Source organism: Colossoma macropomum, unplaced genomic scaffold (genome assembly GCF_904425465.1).
Source record: "Colossoma macropomum unplaced genomic scaffold, Colossoma_macropomum, whole genome shotgun sequence".
Classification (NCBI taxonomy): Eukaryota; Metazoa; Chordata; class Actinopteri; order Characiformes; family Serrasalmidae; genus Colossoma; species Colossoma macropomum.
Window position 1 is genome coordinate 784,951 of NW_023495967.1, and position 27,549 is coordinate 812,499.

Below are 27,549 nucleotides of genomic sequence, written 5' to 3' on the forward strand. Positions count from 1 at the left end.
ACTAGCATCTCAGGAGGCAGCCTGAACTATAACAACAAAAATTAATAAATAAATAAATAAATAAATAAGTTATATGAAACATTAGTTCATTAGTTGCAATGAAATGCAATGTGCCCTTGGTAAAATGGCAATAGGATTCTTTTATCCTTACGCATGTATGTGAATGGCTTTGTCTGATTATGAAAATCTCTGATATGCAGGATTATATAGCAGACTTTCATTCATGGACAATGAGAACATCTAATGACTGGGATAATTATGGCTTATTTCCAATAATGTTATTTCACTCTTACTGAAGAATGCTGAAAATATTTATGTCTAACAATAATTTATTTATTTATTTTTTTATGTTTATCAGGAAAGAAGCCACTGAGATACTTCACAATTGTATCTGGACCCACCCTGAATTCTTATGAAGACTTCAAAAGACATCTTCAAGAGGAAGTATCAGGTTTGCAGGAGGTGTCTGAAAATGAGGAGTGTGATGTCATTCTGCTTATCTGTCCTGTTGTTTCACATGCTGGAACTGACATTGAAGCAGCTCTGGAAAAGCTTCACAGTATTTCAGGTATGCAAGTTTATTTTCAATGTAATTTACTGGTTAAAACTTTTTAGTGTTTGTCAGCTTCATCTTGAAAAATCATACCTTTCTTTGATTCAAAGAACCTATCAAATAATTGACAATCTCACCTCGATAAATAATATGACATTTTTGTTTCCAAAGCCTTCCCTGCTCATTTTTCCCCAGGGGGCCAAAAGTAACTGAGCACACTGTATGAATAAAGGTCCCATTTCTTTCTACAGACTCCACGCCTGTTGTTCTAGTGGTGCTCCATCACACATATGATCCATATAGTGTTGTACCAGACAGCACAGTGGACTGTGTGTTCCATGAAGAACAATTGAGGAATAAAAATTTGAAGAAACCTGAGGTATTTATTTCTTTATTTCTTCAGAGTCTTGACACTTTCTAATCTGTGTTCAATTGCATTTCATGTGTATTCATTTTTAAGTATTTACTTATATAGCAGAGAATCCACTGGACAGGAGCGGATTTAGTAACTCTAGGCAAAAGACAGGAATACAGCCCCCCTGGATGCACAGAAACCCACACAGACATAATAAGTGGACTCATTTTAAAATATCCAACCTCCATTTGTCCCTTAGAGTCAAACAGGTTGTTAATGTTACTGTGCCTTTAAGACTGATTTATGTAAATGAGCACAGGCTGCCCTGTGTGGTGTTTCATTTAAAGAGGAGTCTGGGCTAAAACACCCCTTATAACTTCAGTGTGAATTGAGCTGTTTTTTACAGCTTAGTTTTGTGTAAAAACTTGAACAATATCTCTTTCATAAAAAAAAAAAAAATGAAATAATAATAGTAATATAGACCCTTTTGTCTTATTTCTAGACATTTTTCTTTATTTTAAGTAATTTAATTAAGTGAAATCATCTCACTATATTGGCAGATAATTTTGCTTGTTTTTCAAAATATGCTAAATTATCTTCCAATATATCCATCCATCATCTAAACCGCTTATCCTTCTGGGTCGCGGTGGGGTGCTGGAGCCTATCCCAGCTGTCATTGGGCGGAAGGCAGGATACACCCTGGACAGGTCGCAAGTCCATCGCAGGGCAGACAGACATACACATTCACACACATACATTCACACCTAGGGGCAATTCAGCATGTCCAATCAGCCTGACTGCATGTCTTTGGACTGTGGGAGGAAACCGGAGTACCCGGAGGAGACCCACACAGACACGGGGAGAACATGCAAACTCCTCTTCCAATATAATGAGAATTTAATTTAATTTACTAAAACAACAACAATAATACAAAGACTGCCCCAGACATTGAGATTGAAGTAAATGTTTTATCTTAATATCAACAAAAAAATTAGATTCCAGTTTGAGAACCACTGCTCTAAAATGAACAGCAGTAATGAGAAGGCAGTGGGTTCTCATCAAAAACAGACATTCACTTGATCATGTGATATGAATGTTTTATAAATGAGGTCCCAGCACAAGTTTTGGATTTGAAGTCCAGATTAGAATACATCTGAACATCAGAGCAATGCCATAGTAATCAAAAGAATGAAAGTCGAGTTTTTATTTTTTCAATTCTTTCTACCTTTATGCAGGGATGGGGGAGTAGCTAAGTAGCGCGCTACTTTTTGTAGCTAACTACAATGTTTTGTAACTAATAGCTGTGTCCGCTACAGTTTTATGAAATGTAGCTAATAGCTGTAGCGCCTACAAATTTTGTGTAGCTATAGCAATGATTTTCACTACAGGCTTCAGGCAATCTGCACAAAATTTGAACCATAGAACGCGGACGTCAACTTGTCTAGTGGCGATTGTGCAAAATAGCTCAGGGGTCGGCGACTGAAATGTTAAGAAGAGCCATTTTGTCCTTTCAACAAAAATGAAACCACCTTTGGAGGCACAACATTTTATATCTGTTTTACCATCGTGGCTGTAAGTGTGTCTCAGTATGTGCTGATGTTCTGGTTCAGGCTAAAAACATAATAGAATCGCAAATGCAGACTTACTTTGCTCTGCTTTAACCTTTAGATCAGCTGTAGCCACTTTTCTCAGTCTGAAGTCAGCTTCTCATTCGGCGGCTTCTTCTTCTAATTGTCCTGTTCCACCTTAAATGGTGCCTGAGGAATGTACTGCTGTGCCATTTTAGGTGGAACGGGACAATTTCAAGAAGAAGCCGCCAAATGGGAAAACTTCAGTCAGCCACTTTTTTGTGATCTTTTTGTATATTTCATCTTTTATTACGGCTTTTCAGTGGCACATGATTAAATGCAGTGTCTTGTTCACACTATCAGTTGGGCTTGTTTGGTGTGTCAGGAGAAGATTCACAAACATTTTGACAATCGTGCTTTGAAAATACTTTTCAAAAAGTAGCTATAAGGCAGTCACTACTTTCTCTGGAAAAGTAGCTAAATTGTAGGTAGCTACACATTTTGGGAAAGTAGCTACAAAGTAGATAGCTACTAATTTTTAAGTAGCTCTCCCAACCCTGTCTTTACATTCACGGCTTACATTTATGATTTATGTTCTTGAGGTTTATTCATTGTTAAACCCAACTTCTTGCTCACAATATAAACACAGAAGAGATACACTTGTTTTGATTTTGTGGAAACATGAATAGCACCATGCTGTGTGTAACAGTGTTACCACTTTTGAAGGCAGTGGCGCACGTTAGATAGTTGGATGGTCGAATGGTTCAGAGGTCCCAGAAGCATCACCATGACATCTTGGTTTTCAGTTCCCAAAGTGCTCTCAATTTATTAAAGCTCCACACTCAAATCTTTACACTCACAGGGGAAAAGAAAAGAAGATTTAAAGAGCTAAACAATCAAAGAATGATCTCATTAACCCCAGATCAATTTATGACTGTTGTTCTATGCTCTTGGAATATCCCTATCCAAGGTAATCTGAATCTGGGCTCTGAGTCTGGTAATCGGAGTCTGGGCTCTCTCCTTTCTCCCCGCCATGCTCCTGTCTGCCCCTTTTAAGTAGGTGGCACCTCCCACTTTGGGTCTGGGCCATCCCATACTCACACTCTGAGTGACATGAGCGTAGAATAAGACACATAATCATACTGATATAATGTCACAGTCATATCCATCATTATTATGTATGGGTATACACAGACGTGTCATGGTGCTATTCATTTCTTCCTTTAATTTGGATGCTCTTATCTTTCCACATGTGTCTCTCTCCACAGGTTCCCCCCTCCCTTGAACAATTAAACAGCTGGGCTCCTGCTCCTATACCGGCATCACATCCGGTAAGTAAACATTCAGTCTTTACAATGTCCATTCTTCATATGCATGTTTCTATTGTAGTGTCTAACAGTCTCTTGAGGTGAGGTGCATCAAAATAGTCCGGTGATATGTCAGGGCTACCTTTTTATGGCTCCTATGTGGACATACTATCCAGGTTTTGTGACAGTTGGCCAATATTACCCCTATGAACTGCCAGCCAAAACTTGATTGGCCATTGACAGCGATGATATTTATGATGTCTTAGATGTTTTTGATTCTACAGCACACAAAATGAAACAGACAGTCAGTTCATGAGTAACTGTTCTTTGCATAGTCATTGCATTAATAATAATAATAATAATAATAATAATAATAATAATAATATATTTTCTTTATTGTTTGTGTTCCAGAAATCCGAATGTAATATCCTTTGAAATTCTTTCAAAGAATCTTACGCTGGATCTGCAGCAGCAGCTGCAGGTGAGCGTGCGGCTCCTGCTGGATAAACACCTTGATAGAGTGAAGATGTTGTTGGTGAAAGTTCAAATGCTGCTGAAGAGAGTGCAGCTGCCGTAGGGAGACATTATCATGCCAGGCAGTAAATCAGTATCAGTACAAATTATCAGTGACATAAACAGATAAAAAACACCAAACTGGCAGCAAACTATTAAAAAAAAGCCGCAAATGTTAGTGTGCACATACTTTATATCCATATAATTGAAAATATATATATACAAAAATTGCACATATGTAGACAGCTAGGAGTTCGTTCTTGTTTAAGGAATTTTCAGCCACTCTTGCTTGAAAAACACTTCCAGCTCTGTGATGTTCTTTGGCTGTCTTGCAGACACAGCGCGTTGAAGATCTACCCATAGATATTCAGTGTTGAGTTCCCTTAACTGTACCCAGTGGAATTTACTAGCTGGAAGTGCATTGACATCTTTTTTATAGCCTTCTACTGCTTTGTAAGTATCAGTTAGTAGATCATCAGCCAACGGCTCAAAGGAGCCTATTATTGTTGAGTGTTAGCTCCGGTTTTCAGAGGGAATTTATTAAGCTCTGGAACTGTCATCAGCTGACAGTTCCTGACAACAATTCTTGACATGCTTAACTAGTTCTAATGAGTCAATTAAGTTAATTTGTAGAAAAATGTTGTTTTTAGCTAATTTTCTGCAGAGGTTATAGATACTTCCTCATAGATACTTCCCAAATGAGTTTATCTGTCTTAAGTAAATGTCATAAAGATAATAATTGTTTCAAACCCAATGAGGCATAACTGCAATGGAAAAAACAAAAACAAAAACAAAACATTATAGTGTTCTAAGACTTCCAACTGCATAAATTTAATGGCATATTTGCTCGTGTCATAGTGGATTAGACTTACAGACGAAAATACAGATGCTTATTAAAATATTAAAATATTTCTTCTGACACATATACAAATAAAGAAAAGAGAACCATTTTAAAGTTTTGTAACTTGTCTCTTTGAAAAAATGTGAGGATTTTTGCATTCCCCAACCCAAAGATTCTGACATTGGGAGTTTGGGCGCCCCAGTCAAATAACATTTACTTCCCCTTCTCTTACCCTATGTGTCTGTGTGTTACTAGGTAGCCAGCTATTCAACACTAAAATCACTATACATTAATCAGATGATTTTCATTTTCTACTGTTCAAAAACAAAACATCAAATCTTTTTCAGTCGGTGCGGTACATTTAGGAAGCCCCAAAACATGATGCACAACTTTATGATTCCTCCAAATATGGCAGGAAACCCATGAATCTGGCAACCCTGCATAGGTAGTGGGAAAAGAGCCAGGAGTGGAACATGTCATACAGGGAAACAGCAGAGTGTGTCCACTATTTTCCAACTGTTATATTCAATTGTACTGCAGCAGCTGTTTTCAGACTCTTCAGTGCAGTTTCACCACCATGAATTTCTCAAGCTTTGCACTAGTACTGGCAACAATGAGCCCAAGTAAAGTGTACGTCTACAGCCCACTGTCTCTGGCTCACTCTCATTTCACATATAAAGAGCAAAAAAAACAAAAAACTTTATTATAGTGCAAAACAATCACACATTTGTAACAATCAGCATACAAGCTACATTGCAAGGTTTAAACTGCAGATTTGAGTGCAGTACAATGTTAGAATGAGCTGCTAAGAGAATCATGAGTGTGCAGAACTGATAACTGTGAGTGAAATAGAACTACACCTAGACACAGATGGAACAAACAGTGCAATAAAGCTACATGTAAAGTACTCAGAACAAGAAATGAACCTGTTTTTCATCAATGCACATTCACATGTGTTAATTCTACATTCTGACTAGCCTGCTAAACTACAGGGTGCAAAAGTACTGTATTGTGTAACATTCTAAACACTTCAATGGTGAGCAAGGTGAAAGTGAAACTCAGCGAATACGGAAGATGCAGAGTGAAACGATGAACATCTTGTACTCTTTCTGAGTCACCTTTAGGAACAGCTGTGGTAAGTAAACTCTCATCTTTAGGCTGAAAAACACTTTATTCTTGCATGGTGTAGACTGGGAGATAAATCCTAACAACAACATCATTTATTTCCTTTGCTTTTGATCTAAATGTCTCAGTTTTTCTTGCTAAGTTAGCTTTATTTTCGTTGTTTGTTGTGTTTGTTTGCTTTTTAAGAGTCAGCTTATCCAACTTGAACAAAGACAAAGAGATGGTTGGGGAACACAGTTGAAGCCTAATTCACCAAATTTCTTTTGGCACTTAGGCGGTTTTAATGAAGATTCTACACAAAAGTGTGAACACTTCTGTGGTTTAAGAACACGTCATGAATCTGACATACACTTTTTCTCAGGACTTTTCTCAAGAACACATTTAAGAACTTAGGGAGGTATTGGTGAATGAGGCCCATTGTTTGCAAAATACAGCCAATCGGGCCAGATTCATAAAACTAATTTTCAGATTCAAAGTAATGAGAGCAAAATTTCTCAATCGTGAGGATGAACAAATTCTGCACATTCTTCTACTCTATTTATTAAAGTGTTGCAAAGACAAATTTTAACCTATTTTCACAGAACATCATTACAACGGCAGTAGTAAATGAAAATGAAGGTAACCTGTTTGAAAAGGATTTTAGATTCACAAACCTTTGCTGTATGAAATTCAAATGGGAGCACATTTTTAAAGCAGTAAATAAAGAGAAGCTGTGCATTACAGTAGTTTTTACAACAGTTAACTGGTACTGTTCCAATAAATACAATGAATTCAGTGAATTAATGTTATGTCGCTTGGGGACCATAGCCTCCTGGCAGACTTGGGAAATAAGGGAATATGTGAAATAGTGTAACGTCATCAACACAAAAACTGTATTTTGTTACAGTTACAGGAAAAAGACAGCAGTCAGATAACAAATGTTATATAAAAATTGGGTGGGTACAAGCAGAATTATATTAAAACAACTTCTACACAGCACTCCATGTAAATTGCTTGCATGTAATTATCTTCACAATCAAAAATTTTCACTTTATTTTTATGGTAATGCTAATTTTTATGATCTACTTTATGGTAACATCTACACTGTGAGAAAAAAAGGTAGTGTGAAGCTACGGTTTTTCATTCATCAGGATACAAACAATGTATATGTGCCTTCAAAGGGTACAACAATGGTTTTAAGGTCTAATTTTGTACCTTCGATAAGAGAAAAATACATATCTAATGTTTAAAACAGAACAAAATAAAAAGGATGGACATGAGACAGAGTGTGTGGTACAATTATGTTCCCTAGCTAAAGGTACTGTAGACTTTACCCTTGAGGGTACCACTCCAGTGACAAGAGCGGTACCACCCCAGTGACAGTTCAGTATCTTTTGTTCACAGTGTAACGGTGGGATACATTTACTTTCCTACACTGGGTTTGCATAAACTTATGGCAGCTGCCAAACATTTGAAGCTTGTAAAACACTCAGACAGCATGTTTTTTTACTCTGTGTGTTGCAGCTCTACAAAATGTTTACTGGCAAAACTTACACTATATTGCCTCCACAAAGCTCTGTTGTAGAGCCCTTATTTTTTCCCTTTTATTTACAGCCCCTAGGACACTTTATGTGTAAACACAATGTTGCACTTTCACTTTCCTTTACTTGCACAGTATTTATCTGGACTAGTAGTCCAGAGAATATTAGGATTGTGAGTTCAGTAGGTGTTTTAAGTGAAGATATTTGTTTTGGCAAGAACATGCCTACAGTAGGTGTGACTCATTATCTCCTATTCTTTGTTATTGTGTTTTTTATTTCATTTAAACCATAATATTTTATCTTTCTTTTTATATTATATATATTATAATATAGTATATATCTATTGTAAAGCTCTTTAAAATTTTCTACATAAAATAAAGTGCTTGGTGAAAAAGTTATTTATAATGAGTGTTAATAAAAATATAAAAAAAACTATTTAATCTTTAATAATGTGCTTCTTCATTTGCATTTCTTACGCCAAAAGTTTGTAGCAGTTTGTGGCAGTTTGTGGTAGGAACCTATCCTCCCCCTGGTTAACGCCAGATAGCAGAACAATGATGCAACAAAAGCAGTCTGAATACAGGATAAAGACAATAGTGAATAGTGAAGAAAGAAAAGAAATGAGCCTCTCATTGGACAGATGGCTACTTGTCAGAGCTGAGAACAAGAATTAAATCCATGATTGCCATGATATGTTAGTATGACTATGTAAAGAACTCAGTATAATGTAGGTGAACATCAGGCAGACCATTATTAATAGTATAACTCAACACTTCTCTCCATTGGATTTTGTTCTCATAGTGGTTTAAGATTCTTCATTAAGCTGCTCCGTTGAGGTTAATCAGTCTGTAGTGCCTGAAATTGGGGCTAAATTGAAAATCTCTACTTCTGCTCTAGATCCTAGCCCTATTTGTACCTGTATTATTAAAAGATCTTTAACAATAGGTGTGGTATCATTGCTTTTTTAAAATGGCTCTAGTGAAACCACTGCTGAAAAAACATGATCTTGACCCTCCGTTTTATCTAACTACAGGCCAATCTTCAACTTACCTTAAGTTTGGGAGAAGGTTGTTGACAGCTACTTCCAATCGTATTTGGAATCTAACATGCTGTATAAAGTTTTTCAGTCCTACGTTTCATAGTACCAAAACAGCACTAGTTCAGGTGGTTAATGATCTTTTAATTGGCAGCTGATTCTGGTTATCCAAGCCTGCTTATTTTACTGGTTTTGAGTGCAGCCTACGATTCTATTGACCATGCTATTCTTTTGTGGCAGGCCATAGGAACTTTAGGTATTGTTTCAAATGTTTTAATTCATATTTGACTGGGCATATAGAATCAATATAGAACCTTGAGTGGGCATTTCTCACCTTTTAAGGTTATTACTTCAGGTGTCCCCCACGGGTCAGTATTGGGTCCTGTCCTGTTCCTTATTTATATGCCTCCTCTGGGAAATATTTTTCATAAGCATAATATTTCTTTTCATTGCTTTGCTGATGGCACAGACATTTATTTTCAAACACAGCCAAACTCACATTTTGCCTTATTATTCATGGTTGAATGGCAAGAAACTTTCTGCAATTAAATAAAACTAAATGTGATAGGCAATTCCAGCCAGATTCGTAAGGATGGATTGACAACTTCACTGTAAAATCGTCATTTGTTAGCACTGCCATCATGTGTGAGGAAATCTCTTGTAGAGTATTGCGAGACTCAGCACCTCTCTGACCCGTTGTGATGCTGAGAAGCTAATTCATGCATTTGTGATGTCATGGTTAGATTACTGTAATGCCCTCCTGGCTGGACTTCCAAATAAGAGTATACAGAGATTGTAGTATGTTCAGAATTGTATATATTTTAACCAAAACTAGAAAATTTTCTCACATCACTCCAGTTTTAGAACCTTTGCACTGGTTAACCATTTGAGACAGAATTCTATTTTGGGTTTATAAATGTTTACATGCCCAAACTTCAGTAAATGTGCAGGATCTTTTACTTCCTCAGACTCATGCTACAGTTTTCTTAGGTCTGAATCCTCAAATCTGCTTGTAGTTCCACGTTAAAAGTTATGCTCCATGGGTGACTGTGCTTTTAGTGTATTGGGTCTGTGATTATGGAATGAGCTTCCTGAGTCTCTAAGAAATTCTGGATCTTTATCTCAATTTAAAAAAGAATCTCAAGGCTTTGTTTAATACATATTTTTATATTTTAAAAAGAGTCTTAAACTTAATTTTGTTTTGTTTTAGAAACTTTGGACATGGAAGTCGCTGGGCATCAGAATGCACAAAAAGATGATTCATATGAAGATCAACCAGAGATACAACCTCAGCCCATCACTCAGACAAGACTTCACTCTGGTAAGATGCTAACGAGATAATGTTACGTGTGTGTGTGTGTGTGTGTGTGTGTGTGTGTGTGTGTGTTTAAGTGTAATAACTTTCTATGAGAAAGCTTTTAAAGACATTAAATACCTTAGATATCTAGATAATATTTAAATAAACTTCACTAAATAACTTTACTTACCTCTTAATCATTTAGTTATGCACCTGTGAAATTCTCTTTTAAAAATGATAAAGCACCAGGAAGTGTGTATCATTTTAAAAAGGTAAAACGTTCTTGCTTTTGTTGTTGTTAGGGGGCGTATTACACACAATCTCTTTTGCAAGTTCAGAATAGGACCTTTTATTTTGTCATTTAATGACCATCTAAAACTTGTGACTAACATTATTTTGCTTATTTCATTTATATTTATCAGGACACAAACCACTGAAATATTTCACTTTTTTGTCTGGACAAACCCTGAATTCTCATGAAGACTTCAAAAGACGTCTTCAAGACAAAGTATCAGGTTTGCGGGAGGTGTTAAGAAAGGAGGAGTGTGATATGATTCTTCTCTTCTGTCCTGTTGTTTCACGTGCTGGAACTGACATTGGAGCAGCCCTGCAAGAATTTCAGATTATTTCAGGTATTCCAAAATCTTTTCAACACAATTTATCAGTAAAGATGAGAAAAACTCTTTGTTTTTGTCAGCTTTATCTTGAAAAATAAAACCTTTCCATATGAAATGGCGAATGGCTCCTTGTGCTATATGCTATTCCTAATGCTATGCTATATATAAGGGTTTAAATAACAATACGTGTAAGCATCATCTGAATGAGTAAAAGGTATAAACATTTCTTAGACACTGACCAAAGAATCAAGGTTGTGCATGAAAACGTGGGCTGAATTGAAGAAGTGATTCAACAGGCAAAGACCATGACCATCCACCTCATCCAGCAATATAATCCTGCTGTTGTTAAAAAGCATTATGCATAGAGTGCTCTTCTAGGAGGCACAGTAGGAGTAAATTCCTCTTGTCCTTTTCCTACAGATTCCAAGCCTGCTGTTGTAGTGGTGCTTCATCACACATTTGACCCAAACTTCACTGTACCAGACAGCAGTGAATGTGTCACCAGAGAGAACACACTCACTGTGGACTGCCTGTTCTATGAGGACATAGGATTACTGCACTGCCCGAAGAATCATAATGCAATAGAATGTATTATAAAGTGGATGAAAGCTGAGGTATTTATATATGTATTTATTAAAGTTCTATTTTTTATTATCCTTCTATCTGGGTACAGCGCAGTGATCCATATATTAACTAAGGAATGGTTACATAAATACAAAAAGCCTTGTAAATGGATACCAATAGCAGTCTCAGTTCAATCGTTTCTTTTTACTTAAACAGTCAACAAAATACATAATGCATAAAACTGTATATTTATATACTATATCAAATCTCATTATACAGTCTCCTCTAAAAGTATTGAAACATCAAGGCCAATTCTTTTATTTTTGCTATATACTGAGGACATTGAGGTCATTTGAGTTCGAAGACGAATATGAGATGGTAGATCAGAATTTTAGCTTTTCTTTCCTGATATTTACATATATATTTATATTTAGAATATGGCATCTTTGGTGGCAGACCACCCAATTTGTAGGTCAGCAAAAGTATAGGAACAGATAAACATAAATATTTGGTTACATATCATGTCAAGCCGGTGATCCACTGACATCACTGAACTGTTGCATTCTTCTTTTGTGAAGCTTTTCCAAGCTTTTATCGCATCATCTTTCGGTTCTGTCGTTTGTTTTGGGGGTTTCTCCTTCAGTGTCCTCTTCAGGAGGTGATATGCATTCTCATTTGGGTTTGGTGTGGTGATTGACTTGGGCAGCCTAAAACCTTCCATTTGTTCCCCCTGATGATGTCGTTTGTTGTGTTGGTGGAGTGGTTTGGGTCTTGCTACATAATTAGATTGGATGCACTTCTCTGTAAATTGGCAGAGAGAATGTTTCTGTAGACTTATGAATACATTCTGCTGCTACCATCAATAAAGATTAGTGAGCGCATTGTAGAAGCAGAAATTCAATCCCAAGCCATGACGCTACCTCCACCATGCTTTACTAATGAGTTTGTATGTTTTTGATTATGAACAGATCTTTTCTTTCTGCACACTTCTGCCTTTCCATTACTTTAGTAGATGTTAATCTTTGTCTCTTCACTTGATAAAACTCTGTTCCAGAACTTTATTGGCTCATCTTTATATTTTTTGCAAATACCAATCTGGTCTTCCGATTTTTACTTCTGATGAGTTGTTTGCATCTTGTAATGTGGCTTATTTCTGCTCTCATCTTCTTCCAACAGTGAATTGTGATACCTTCACCGCTGCCCTATAGAGATCGTTGGTGATGTCATTCACTGTTTTTTTGGGGGGTTTCTTTACAGCTTTCAGTGTTTCTGCCATCAACTGCTGTTGTTTTCTTGGCCAACTGGTTCACTGTCATATTGTTAGTACACAAGTTATTGTAGTGTTCATGCAGCTTTATCCTTTTTAGCAAAAAATACAGACATCATAGGCAAAACCCAGGGCTCAAACCAAGAGTGGGCATTCAGAGCTATTAACTGTTTAAACAATCATTCTAACAGGGTAAACCTGGTCAACAAGAACCACTTGTCAATCACATTTTCCAATACTTTTGCTCACTTGAAAAATGGTGGGTTCAAACAAAAAGGGCCAGGTTATAAATTTAATACATCTAGATGTACATATCAGGAAATGAAAGCTGAAATTCTGATCTATTGTCTCAGATTCATCACATTGTTTTCAACCAACAAGTTTTCAGTATCTGAATTGGTTTGGTTGTCCTGAAGCATTCAGGGGAGACTGTATCAATTCTTATAAAGCTTGGCTTTTATCAAGAAACAGTAATTAAAGCCAATTTTAATCCAATATGTCAACAGCCAGGAGCAGTATCAGGAACCCAGATGAGACCTAAAAATAAAAGGACCCAACAAATGGATGGTAAGAAAGGTGAAGTATAGCAACTGTAATGATAAAACTGACCAGAAATATATGTTTATGTTTTAAATACTGTTACATTACATCACATTACAGCCAGAACATTGGTTGCCATGTTGCAACACAAGCTTACTGCTGCAACTAAATGTTAGGAAAGCTGGCATTTCCTGTGCTGATGCAGGCGTGTATAATCATAATGTATACAATTGCACACCTCCTACAGTCAGAAAAGACTTGTTGGAAAACACAGCAGTTCACACTATTACACATGTAACTTCACAAGTGAAATTGTTACAACTATTAAGAAACATATGTGTAATTGAGCAGTTTGTTCGCAGACTGCATAGTCAGACTTACTTGTGCAGTGGTGCATATACACAGGTATAAATGTATACTCATCCAAGACAGCAAAGGAAACATCTATACCTGTTTTGCACTTGATTTTGATTCGATTGCAGAGAGATACAGCATCACACTCAAGTCATGTATACTGCCGCTTATCCTACTGTATGGTAGCAGTGTAAGCTTTACTCCAACAGATTCGTTCTGAGGTCTTTTATGTGATTATATTCTCTAATCTCTTCGGTCTTTAGATTAGTTTTTAGCCCAGATCAAGAGAAGACAAGGCAAGGCAAATTTATTTATGTAGCACTTTCCATACACTGCTGTCATTCAAATACAAAAGAAATCCAAAGATAAATCAAATGATCATTTAAAAAGGAACGTAACGTAATATATTTGAGCTGAAAGCTAAACGCTGCTTCTCTATGTCTAGTCTTTACCCTTGGCAGAACTAACTGACTAGTTCCTAATGATCTCTGACTTCTGCTTGGTTCATATTGCTGCAGCATATCAGATAAACACACATCTCCTACACTATTTAGCCATTTATTGACCAGTAATAGTACTTTGAACACTATTTTGTAACAGACTGGTAGCCAGTGTAAGGATTTAAGAATGGGGGTGATGTGTTCCCTTCTTTTACTCATATTGAGAACTCTGGTAGCTGCATTTTGAATCAGCTGAAGCTGTTTGACTGTCTTTTTTTGGGAGTCCAGTCAGGATACCATTACAGTGATCAATCCTGCTAGAAATAAAGGCATGGCTGAGTTTCTCCAGGTCTGCTTTAGCCAGAAAATCTCCAATCTTGTTGATGTTCTTAAGGTGATAAAATGCTGATTAGCTAACTGCTTTGACATAAAGATCCTTTATTTATGCTTTTCTTAGTCTGGAAATTTTGCAAAGATCTGGCAACCCTTGTGAAGAGGCGAACACTCACCATGAAAATCTCCAGCATAAGTTGTGAGAATATTTTAAGAACTGGATGTGAAATGTATACTATTAAAAACAGGAGACAAACTATGAAGTGGACTCAACACCCCAAAATGTGTTATGACAACAACTAACGTCAACAAAAACTTGTCATTTGACATTGGCATTATGCCAACTTGATATTAAGGTTGATGAAAGCAGCTTGTTAGTAAGTCTTTATAAATGTTTATATATGTCACTTGTCATGAAAGACTTATGCAGGCATCATGTAGCCTTATGAAAACAGCCTTACTGTAAAATGTTATTGGTTTATATATTATGTATTGTGCTTCATGTTTTAAAACCAATAAATACAAGTCTGTCTTGTTGTACCAGATGCAGAAATTAAGGGTAATGATTTCAAAGAAGAAGGGAAACACCTGAAGGAACTGGAAAAAAAAGTTGAAGGAAAAGAGGAAGAACTTCTTAAGAATGGTAAATATGTGGCTTAAACAGTAATGTTGTTGTTTTGTCATTGAAATGATCATATTAGGCACAGAATCTCCCATTTTTACTGCATTTATTTAAAATCTCAATGCATCCATTGCTTGCCAATGACACTTTAAATAAAAATGGCAAGAAGCAACTACTGAGGTCTAGTTTCACAAGAAGCCCCTCTGTATGTTACTGTCCCAATACCTCCAACTGACCATTTACATTTGTTTCTGGTTAGACTAAACATTACTTTACAACAAACAGTTCATTCTATTGTGGTTAACATAGCCATGAATCTAAAGACCCAACTGTAGAAGCTAGAAAAGTAAAAAAAAATTACAGATACTTACAGTATTATTTATGATTGATATATATATATATATATATATTATATATATATATATATATATATATATATATATTCATATTTAAAATAAGTAAACCTACACATCTCTGCTCTAAATCAAAATGTGAACTTTGAGTCCAGCTCCTACCATTTATAAACAGTTAAGCTAAGAGTGGCATCACTGCAAATGTTGCAACTTACACCATTACTACATACTTACATTACATTACATTACATTACACCACTCTATTTTGAACAGACACTTCAGCAGGCAGCAAGACATGCCCAGTGCAGCACTAAACCCAAAATGAAACACAGGCAGGGCAACGCAGGATGACGCAACATATGAGGAGGGTGGACACTTCCAATGACTTATTACACTACAAAGCCCACCTCTTCAGACACAGTTTACTCCACGCAGCACATATGTGCTTATAACAGCAACAACATCCACGACAACAGACAATAACTGTACTTTTCTTACTGGGAGCAAGAGCCACTTTACCTGGCAACACCCCATAAGTTCCTCATGGCAGTGTGGCCCGTGGCGGATGCAATATTTTATTTACATGGCACCTCTAGCACTGTGCGCTTAAAAAGTTTGCAGAAGAAGAAAATTACATTAGTTGGCATTTTCAAATAAAATTTTGATGTGAAATTTGTCATTTTTGTTTCAGGTTTTCCAGAATTTGTTCTTGCTTCAGAGCTCAGGCTGGTGCTGCTGGGGAGGACTGGATGTGGGAAGAGAGCGGCAGGAAACACCATCCTGGGCAGAGAGGAGAGGAGCCAGGCTGGAGTGTCTACAGTGATGCAGCAGAGTGAGAGCAGACAGGGGGAGGTGGCTGGGAGGCAGGTGACTGTGGTGGACACTCCTGACTGGTTCTGTCCTGGATTCTGTGTTGACAAGGTGAGACAGGACGTTATGCTTCTAGCCAGTCTGTGCACACCAGGGCCTCGTGCCTTCCTCCTAGTCATACCAGTGAAGCAGTCTACAGGAGAGGAGAGAGACATGCTGGAGAAAATGGAGGAGATCTTTGGAGAGAGATGTTGGAGGAACACCATGATCCTTTTCACTGTTACTGATGAAGTCCAACAGAAGAACATTGGAGAGTTTATCCAGTCAGGAAACCAGGAGGTCCAGAGACTTGTAGAGAAATGTGGGAACAGGTTTCACTGTCTCAGCATTAAGGAGAGTGGAGATGGTTCTCAAACCTCAGAGCTGCTGGAGAAGATAGAGAAGATGGTGGAAGGAAACAGAAATAGAGATGGGATTCATCAGATGATTAGAGATATGGAGAGAAAGAGGGAAGAAAGAAGAAGAAAAATGTTTCAGGAAATGCAGAAAATCCTGAAAAAGAATGAAGAATACAGGCAAGGCTATGAGAGTGATATGACAGCATTAGAAAAAGCTGAAGAAAAATCTCAGCAGGAGCAACAGGTTACCTTTCTACAAAAAAAATGTGTGACTGAAAAAAAAGTTGTAGAAACAACGAGAAAAATGTATGAAAGACTGGCTGAAATGGAATCAGATAAAGAGTTCATTAAGGTCATGTTACCAAACTATCCACATGCTATTTGGCTTTCAATGCCAAATGAACAGGATGTACAGCAAAATGAAGATTTAGAAATTGAACAAATAGTACAGAATTTATCAAAGGAATACAGGCTGAATGATAACCAATAAAACTCATCAGTGACATTAAAATGTTTTTATCTAGTCACATTGTGATATTGATATTTCTTTTGCCATTTTTTCCTCTTAACAGTTAATATTGCTTTGTTTGAATTAAAGTTATTCAGGTTCAGAATATTCAGAAGAAAATATTCTATTTAAAATTGTTTTGGGGCAGTGAAAGCAAGTTTCAAGTAAAATGTATGGAAGCTGCATTAAAGGCAAAGTAGGGAGCCCTGCTGGTGACATCCCATATTAATAAAAATGCATGGCCACACCGTATTAAGGCAGGAGAACGAGATCCTAACGTGTGGCCATGACTTGGTAAGGTGTGGGAATGAGATAATTAAGTCATGGCAACAACTTACTAAGGTGTGAGAACGAGCTCATGCCTTATTAAGCTGTAGTCAAGGCTTAATTATTTCATTCCCACGCCTTACTTAGTCGTGGCCATGCATTTGGATGTCTTTCCCATGCTTTAGTAAGTTGCAGCCACAACTTCATTATCTCATTCCCACGCCTTACTTAGTCATGGCCATGAATTTGGATGTTTTTCCCATGCCTTAGTAAGTTGTGACTACGAATTCATTATCTCCTTCCCACGCCTTATTAACATTTGGATATCGTTCCTACGCCTTAGTAAGTCGTGGCCACAACTTCATTATCTGGTTCCCATGCCTTACAAAGTCGTGGCCATTATTTTTATGTATACGGAATGTCACCACTCTAAAGTTATCATGTTGGAGAAATTAGGTTTTGTTTTGACAACAATGATCAATGAGCCAAAATATTATGACCACCTGCTTAATGCTGTTGGTTCCCCATGTGCCGCCAAAACAGCTCCGACACAATGAGGCATGGACTTTACAAGACCTGTTGTAAACCAGTGGCTACTTTAACCTAGGAATGAAAATAGGTTAATGTTCCTTTAAGAGTACCGTGCAAATGTGTGAGGCTATGAGCCACTTACTGCATTACCATAGCCCCCCCTTTCATCACACTACAGAGTGAAGACAGTGGAGCGAAACTGCTGAGAGAAAATATATTTTATTAGCGAATAGCGAATCAGTCTCCAATCTGGACATCAGAGCGTGCTGTAAAATTGATAAAAGAGGATTTGGTGAGTTAAAAAAGTTTCTAATGTTAAAAATCTATAGAGTATAGAGGAAGAATCTAGAAGCTAAAAGCTTAAACTCTGTGTGTTAAGTTTATGTTTCCTTGTTTTAAAGATCTTGTTTGTTGTGTCAAATTCTTTGTGATTTTGCTTGTGTTGAGTAAACTAGCTGAAACTGCAGATGCTTTTGTGTAATGATCCAGCCAATTGAATGTGTATAAAATCTATGCAGAGTTATTTTATATAACAGAAGGAGGACTGTTATGAAGTATGTAAATGTAAATTGGGAGTGAAGTAAGATATACTTACTTACCAAGAAAGTTAGTTTAGCTTAATATTAGAGGGTTAAAGACAAAGTAAACTAATTTAATACCTTGAATAAAAAATGGATTTGTCTTACTTGGTCTTAGTCACTGTTGTGGGAGAAGACACTTTGATTATCTTGTTTTCATTTGTTTTCTGCAAAGTGCAAATTGTAATAGTCATATTGGGGTTTACAGTCTCCTCATTTGTACTAGTTAAGCAGTTACTACTCTTAGAACCTGGAACACTGGTCCATACACCCACCTTATCATTACACCCGTTCATTGGTCAAGCCTGGAAGGAGGGTTACACTGTGTAGATGCCCTGTGGTATCTGGCACCAAGCCATTAGCAGCAAGTCCTGTAGGTTGCGAGGTGGGGCCGCCGTGGATCAGACTTGCTGTTCTAGCACATCCCTCAGATGCTCGACTGGATTGAGATCTGGGGAATTTGGAGGGCTGGACAACACTTTGAACTCTTCATCATGTCCCTCAGACAATTTCTGAACAATGTGTGCAGTGTGGCAGGATGCATCATTCTGCTGAGAGTGGGGGAATACCATTACTATGAAGGGGTGTCTTAAAGGCACAGTAACCAAAACAGCTGGTTTAATTCTAAAGAATATAGATGAAAATATGGTCATACAAAAACAAGTGTATGACTGTTTCTGACCATTAACCTCACAGAAATATTAGAGCTCAGGGGAAAAGTACAGCACATGAAACATGTAGGATATGGGCCTGATAATGTTAAGTCACTAACCAATAAGTCCTTTATAACTGTAAAGTCCTTTATAATCTAATGTATGAATTAGATTTTATCTCTTTCATTCAAATCTGGCTCGGTAGTCATTTTAATGAAGCTGCTGCTGCCTGTACTGCTTGCCCGTATGACAGAACAAATCTTGTGGGGGAATTCTCTGCATTAGAATATCTTTCAAAATGTCAATCATCCCCCCAGACAACAACCTGGTGATCTTGAAGAATTTGGAGAGCTATTATCTACAATTTTAACTGATTTTGATTATGTATTGCTGACTGGTGATGTTATTACCCAGTTTGATCACCTTTTAGTTCCTGTAACTAATGTTATTTTTTTTTTTAAAGTCACTGGATTCCCTTGATCTTACACAGCTTGTAATAGTCTCTATACACAAACAAGGCCTTACCATAGATCTAGTAACATCACATGGTTCAGATATCAAGGTGTTGAACATCTGTGAAGTTGGAATTTCTGATCACATCCTTCTCTCGCATGGCTGTTTACACACTGATAATCAGACTGATAAGACAGTCAAAGTTACCTAATAGAACTCAACCATCATTTTAAAACTGAAAGTAGACTGAAATAAAAACAGAATGGAAATGGAGGTATATACTTACTGTCCGCTATGACATCTGTTAAAAAAAAAAAAATGAAACTCTTTACTAATCAAATTGAGCTTCCTAAGAAAGCCGATATCAATCAGTGGTGGTGAAGATGAAGGGGTGCCACCCCAACACTTCCTGTTGATGTAACTGGTTGATTAGCATGCTTTTACCCACTCAACAAGAAAGCTCATGATCACCAGCAGAGTGACTCAAAAGTAAGTTTTGCAAAATTGTAACTGATCAATTTCCCAGTCATGCATGGAGGGTAGATAAATTGAGGAGGCACTACTTAGTATAACTGTTATCACGTGACTGTGATGTCCAAAACTTCAAAAACATCACCAAAACACTGTATAAGAGAGGGACTGTTCTGCAAGGGTTAGCACTATCTCATATCTCATAAGCTATAAGAGGCATAAAACCACCAGTCATGTACACGATTGATCACTTTACTGAGCCACATTCTCACCCATCTAGTGAGTAAATAATTACGTAATTAGATTAATGGTGAGAAATCATATACATTATTTCATATACATAATAGCATGCACTGTATAAGCAGTTGCAAACCATCAGGGCTAGGCCTTCAATTAGAGACAGTGTCAAAACTTGGTCAAAAAAAAAGAAAAACATTATAGGATAAATACAGGTTATAGGATTCTAATAGTTTGTTGTTGTTGCTTATCTATATCTTCCTACAACCCCATTTCCAAAAGAGTAGGGACGCTGTGCAGAATGTAAATAAAAATAGGATGCAATGATATGCAAATCACGTTAACCATATTTTTAAAGGTAGTACAAATAGTACAAAGACAACATATCAAATGTTGAAACTGAGATATTGTATTGTTTTTTAACAAATATATGCCCATTTTGAATTTGATGCCAACAACACGTTCCAAAATGTTTACCACTGTGTTTCATCACCTCTTCTTTTAACAACACTCTGTTAGTGTTTGGGATCTGAGGGGACCTGTTGCTGTAGTTTTGAAAGTGAAATGTTTTCCCATTCTTGTTTGATATAGGATTTCAGCTGCTCATCAGTTCAGGGGCTCATTTGTTGTATTTTTCATTTCATAACCCTCTAAATGTTTTCAGTGGGTGACAGACTGCAGGCAGGCCAGTTTAGGACCTGGACTCTTCTAATACAGAGCCATGCTGTTGTAATACATGCAGAATGTGGTTTGAAACTGTCTTGCTGAAATAATCAAGGCCTTCACTGAAAAAGACGTCATCTGGATGGCAGTATATGTTGCCAAAACATGTCGTTCAGTATTAATGGTACCTTCACAGATGTGCATGTCACCCATGCCATGCGCACTAAGGCACCCCTATACCATCGTGAATACTGGCTTTTGAACTGTGCACTGATAACAAGATGGTCTTTAGCCCGGAGGACACAGCGTCCATGATTTCCAAAAAGAATTTCAAATTTTGATTAGTAGGATCACAGGATGCTTTTCCACTTCACCTCAGTCCATTTTAATTGAGCTCAGGCCCAGAGAAGATGGCGGCATTTCTGTTTCTTGTTTATATGTGGTTTCTTCTTTGCATTTTAGAGTTTTAACTTGCATTTGTGGATGCAATGATGAACTGTGTCTACAGACAGTGGTTTTCAGAAGTGTTCCTGAGTCCATGCAGTGATTGCCACTACAGAATCAGGTCTGTTTTTAATGCAGTGACACCTAAAGGCCCAAAGATCACGGTCAGCAAATACTGTTTTTTGGCCTTGTCCCTTACAAACAGAGATTTCTCCAGATTCTCTGAATCTTTTAATGATGTTATGTACCGTAGATGATGAAAAGGAAAAGTTATTTGCTATTTTATGTTGAGAAACATTATTCCTGAATTGTTGCACTATTTGCCCACACAGTCTCTCACAGAGTGGTGAACCCCTCCCCATCTTTACTTCTGAAAGACTCAGCCTCTCTGGGATGCTCTTTTTATACCCAATCATGTTACTGACATGTTGCCAATCAACCACCAGGTGTTTTTTAGCATTACACAACTTTACCTTTTGTTGCCCCTGTCCCAACGTTTTTGGAAAATGTTGTTGCCATCAAATTCAAAATGGGCAAATATTTTCAACAAACAATAAAATTTCTCAGTTTCAACAATTGATATGTTGTCTTTGTACTATTTTCAGTTAAATATAGGGTTTAAATGATCTCCACATTATTGCATTTTGTTTTTATTTACATTTTACACAGTGTCCCAACTTTTTTGGAAATGGGGTTGTAGATACGTATGAGAAAAACAATTTCTTAATTTTCTACTAGGCCTTTCAAAAATTGAACCTTTTCGTGGCCTTTCAAAACTTCACAATAAAAGCAAAGAAGTATTATTGTAAAACACAAGCACAATTCTACTGTGAACTAAAATAAACTCAAAATCATAGAAATTTACTTTTTCAGTCCCTAGTAATCTTTAGGCTTTCTCTAAAGGCCTAGAAGGCCCTGAAGGTTTCTCACATTTAAGAAGTGAATGCATAGAGTTCTCATTCACATATCAAATTGATATAAAAAAAATATATTAACAAGATGTGTGCATGCTTCATCCATAGTGTTGAGATCAGGGCTGCTATCACTTCTGCAGACCACCAGATGTCACTATGCTCTCTGTTTTTAAAGCTTCAAAGCTTAGAAATGTTGTCCAACACAATCAGGAAGAAGCTTTAAAGGCTTTGTTGAGCTTCGTCCACCCTCACTAAAGAATACAAATGAGGAAACTCATGAACAACAGGAACACAATGAATAGTACAGACACATGGAAATCAAAGGGAATATTTATGCATCAGAAAACAGGGAACAGCTGAAACAAATGATACATGGGACAGCACAGAAGTGACACTGATATTGTAGTGTGTGCTCCACTAGCAAGTACACTGCAAAAACAAACAAAAAAAGTGTAAAATTAGGATAATTTACTCGGAGCAATTTCTCCAGCAATATACTGTTTAATCACAGTGCTCATACTGTATTATACAATTACAGTACTTTACTGTACCAGTCACTAAGACTGTAATATGGCAGTAACCAAATATCTACTAATTATTGCATTACAGGACAAACTAGACAACTGAAACACAAAACACTATCATGGTCACGATACCAAAACATGTCAAATACATTCAAACACGCACTCACTGACCACTTTACTAGGACCACCTCCTTGTATCTACACTCATTGTCAATTTTATCAGCTCCACTTACTATATAGGTGCACTTTGTAGTTCTACAATTACAGACTGTAGTCCATCTGTTTCTCTGCATACTTTGTTAGCCCCCTTTTACCCTGTTCTTCAGTGGTCAGGACCACCACAGAACAGGTACTGTTTGGGTGGTGGATCATTCTCAGCACTGCAGTAACACTGACGTGGTGGTAGTGTGTTAGTGTGTGTTGCGCTGATACGAGTGGATCAGACACAGTAGTGTTGCTGGAGGTTTTAAACACTGTGTCCACTCACTGTCCACTCTATTAGACACTCCTTGTAGATCCACCTTGTAGATGTAAAGTTAGACACTCATCTGATGCTGCACAGTTTGTGCTGGTCATCCTGTAGTTCTTCATCAGTGCTCACAGGACCTGGTTGGCTGGGTATTTTTGGTTGGTGGACTATTCTCAGTCCAGCAGTGACATTGAGGTGTTTAAAAACTCCAGCAGCACTGCTGTGTCTGATCCACTCAGACCAGCACAACACACACTAACACACCACCACCACATCAGTGTTACTGCAGTGCTGAGAATGATCCACCACCCAAACAGTACCTGCTGTGTGGTGGTTCTGCGAGGGCCCAGACAGGGTAAAAGGGGGCTAACAAAGTATGCAGAGAAACAGATGACCTACAGTCTGTAACTGTAGAACTACAAAGTGAACTTATATGGTAAGTGGAGCTGATAAAATGGACTGTAAGTGTATAAACAAGGAGGTGTTCCTAGTAAAGTGGTCAGTGAGTGTTTATTTGTGTTAAGCATAACATGTTAAAACAAACAAACAAACAAAAAACTCCTGTGAAATGAACTGTAGAAGAAAATATAAAAGCAAATTAATAAAAACTGACAGAACCTACAAGGAATGCTGGGAAGCTCCACCCCCATTTCTACAATATATAGAGGCAGGCTGCTCAAGACTGCACAATGTATCAGTCACTGTCCCAATAAGCTTGGCAAAGAACAGCTATTTACTGTAAAATCCAACTTTTTAACTTTCTTCCTTGTGGAGCAGAACATATTGTCCTTACAGACCAGGTCAGCAGGATTGTCTCTCTCTGTGAACAAAAGTTGGTGAACCAATACTCCTGTTGCAAATGCAGTGGTAGAATACCTAACTATGAAGTGTCAGCTACAGTATCTACTAAGGGAATTTATTACACAGCTTAAACAATCTATTACAGACATTTGGATTGAATGGACTGCTAACACAAGTTTCACACAAATGGAAGAAGAGAGGAAGACAGAAGCTACACAAAGCAGCTGCTTTTGTCTCTGCTCTCTATGATGCAGTTGATGAGGTGGTCCTTTGCTGTCAAGGACAAATTGTAAAGCTTTAGTGTTCATGCAATACATGTTATGTGTTTACATGAGTGTATAAACACAGGTAGCAAGCTAGAGAAATTTACATAGGTACCTACAACAGCTTGCATTGCTAAAAAAGAAAAGAAAGACAGACAGAAGTAGAAAAAGCTTTGAACAAAAAGAGGTTGGATAAAGCAAAAGGTCAAACCAGAGTCAAAACTGGTGTGGCTTTTCCAGCTGTGGCGAAACCTGAGAGAGTTGAAAGGCCTGAAAAGTGACGCCAAGGTTGCTATTTTTCTGTTGGACAGGTAGTTATCTGGTTTATTTATGGAAAAATGTGTTATTTTCCTAAATTATGTTGCCAACATTGCTAGCTACTTATGTAGCTACATTATGTATTAGTCCAATGCAAATGTTAGCTAAGACATAGGTGTAAGCTATAGCTAGCTGTTTATCTTGTTTGTAGTCTTTGTGTATATGTGTTCGAGGATGTCTACATTGTTTTGTGCAAGTGTTGTTTGATGGTATTTATCTTATGTTAGTCTCTATTGGCTTTGAATGGGACATTTTGCAATTTGGCTTTGAATGGGACATTATGTAGCTACATTATGTATTAGTCCAATGCAAATGTTAGCTAAGACATAGGTGTAAGCTATAGCTAGCTGTTTATCTTGTTTGTAGTCTTTGTGTATATGTGTTCGAGGATGTCTACATTGTTTTGTGCAAGTGTTGTTTGATGGTATTTATCTTATGTTAGTCTCTATTGGCTTTGAATGGGACATTTTGCAAATGAGGTGGTGTAGCTAGCTAGCTTATTTGTGTTTATCTGTAGTTTGGAGAAATTTTCAATAATATTTCCCAATACCAACAAACATGACAGTAAGTATTATCAACAGGCATTTTAATTATTTACATCCATTATAATAATGCTAAGTGTTTTCTTACATGTGATCGATACATGAGTTAGGTGGATACATTGATAAAAACAATGCACTGCACATCTCTTTCCAGCACTGTCTGTCGTGAGTAGTCAGGCCACACGTGTTCATGTGTTCTGGGGAAGTGGTTTTGGAAGGAGGGCAAAGTAGGGGGTGGGATTTTTTTCAAAAACTATCTTACAGTTCCTGGTTTCTTCAAAATCACCTACTCAAGTACCAGAGTGATGGGGTCCAATGTGTGATGTGTCTCAAGACTGTAAGGAATTTTCTCACTCCTCATGTTCACTGTTAGCTGTTCGTTATTCACCACCCATCTTGAAGACGGTTACAGAGCAATTCAGGCTAAGCCCAGGCTGATGAACAGTTACTTTCCTCAGGAAGTGAGACTACTGAAAAGATCTGCCATACATCCTGACCAGACTACTAACTCTTCCTGACTCATCTTCATCTCTTGTACTCTGTACACATTACTATACAGTGCACATAACACTTTATTCTGTACACCCTGTCTGCAGCTTTACCATTGTTATGTGCTGCTAATGATGATGGCTATCAGTGTGTATAGATAAATAAACACATAAATATACAAATCATTTTTGCTTTATTTTATTTTGCTCTTCTATTGTCCACGGTTCACTCTTCAGTCTCTATTCTAATGTCTGCTGTACTGTAATTAATGATGGTATAGTTTATTGTGTAGTGTTTTGTATAGCTTATTGTTTGTATGTATTGTATGCATTGTCTGTACTGTTGTCTACAGCTGCTCTGCTCTAAAGGTAGAATCGCATTAAGGAGGAAATACATTTAGCTCATTATTCAACATATGGCTGTGAAGAGAAGGAATGAAAAAGTTGATTTTAGCTTTAACATATGTTAATTCACTACATGTGGTACCTACATGGCCCTTATGCTGTCAATCGCAGCACCTAAAAAGGAAATGTATTTATTTTCTCTTCTGATCTAGAGTAGAGCATTCACTCAATATCTGCCCCTTTGCTCAAGACTGGCTTAATATACACACTGTAAAAAAATAGTTGGGTCAAGTTATAATTTTGAAGTGCCACATTAACTCACTTTCGGCTTTCAGCTTTGGTGAACTCCTATTCCCTGAAGTTAAGTTAATGCAAAATAAAGCTGTGAAATAAGTTACCTTGAAATTTTAAGTTGACGCACTAGATATAGCAAAATGAGCTCTCCTGTTGGTAAGGACTTCAGAAGCTGAATAGACGGCCTAGCCTATCAGCTTAACTCCTAACATAATTAACTGACAGTGGAATCAACCAATTATATTTTGAATTTCCAAAAAACTTATATTGGGATTAAAAATATTTTGCAACACATGCTTTACACATGCTTTATGCATAGCCAGAAGTCCTCCATGTTTGAACAGGTTGAGTAGATGAGAGGGAACAAAAAAAGAGGCTCCCATTGTAATAATGATTAAATTGAACAAACAAAATTTTCAGTTAATTTACCACAAAATGATAAACAATCAACTAAAGAACAATTGAACACAGTGAGCTGACTACGGTAGCAACAGCTTAGTAGGCAAATAACCAGTACAGTCACACATTTGACAGAAATTTCAGCCTATAATAATCATAAAAATAATAAGCCATGCACAAGAGATCATGTATGAAATCTATAAATTGCAGGGGTCTATAATAATAATAATAATAATTTTACAATTATTTGACAAACTTCAAATCCCACACCTTAAACTAGTGAGGCAGAGATTTCTGACAATATGTTATACTGTAATATGTGGCACTGTATTGTATGTCCCTGCAGAGTCATGCACTGTACTGACTGTCCACTTTCCATTATACAGATCAAAGTTCATTGGCCATGTTTTCTACTTTTTTTTTGTTTTGTCATCACTTGGTAGCCAATCAGAGAATAAAATACACCATCCATCAAATCGAATGAAATCATGGATTTAGCTTTTGAGACCTTTCAAAATCATGTTACAAAACCTGACTGCCGATGTAGCATTAGCTTAGCATAGCAACTTTTGAAATCCTTTGAAAAAAACAAGATGGGGGCTGAAAACCAATACATACTTTTAGAGGGCACATCGGTGCATGAACTCAAATGCCTACAGATAGCACTTGGAAAAATTCTCATAGATTTATACATACAGAATAAAGGCATGTAGTGAGCTTTAATAAGTTCATAAACAAGTGTATTGTTTGTTCTAATTTTTTATTTCTTTATTTTTTTGCATACTGTTTACATCTTTATTTGTGCTCAGTAACTAATATTGTTAGACAGCATTTTATCACTACAGTTCAAAGAAAATTGTGGCTACTTATACGCTTAGTCCTTAAAGGGTTAAAAAACATAGCAAAAGCTGTACAAGCCATTGGATTAACAAGCTGCAAAACAAGCATATGAGCTACATTGCATCAGAGGATAC

General features: G+C 37.1%; 1 protein-coding gene across 1 annotated transcript; it reads left to right on the plus strand.

Moving 5' to 3' along the window:
* Window positions 1-6,204: 6,204 nt before the first annotated feature.
* Window positions 6,205-16,968, plus strand: LOC118803843 (GTPase IMAP family member 4-like). The gene is made up of 7 exons (XM_036564360.1): window positions 6,205-6,272; window positions 10,029-10,139; window positions 10,538-10,747; window positions 11,153-11,346; window positions 13,070-13,130; window positions 14,775-14,873; window positions 15,897-16,968. Exons 2-7 carry the CDS (start codon window positions 10,040-10,042, stop codon window positions 16,901-16,903), a joined length of 1,671 nt encoding a protein of 556 aa, XP_036420253.1. The 5' UTR covers window positions 6,205-6,272; window positions 10,029-10,039; the 3' UTR covers window positions 16,904-16,968.
* The last annotated feature ends 10,581 nt before the right edge of the window (window positions 16,969-27,549 follow it).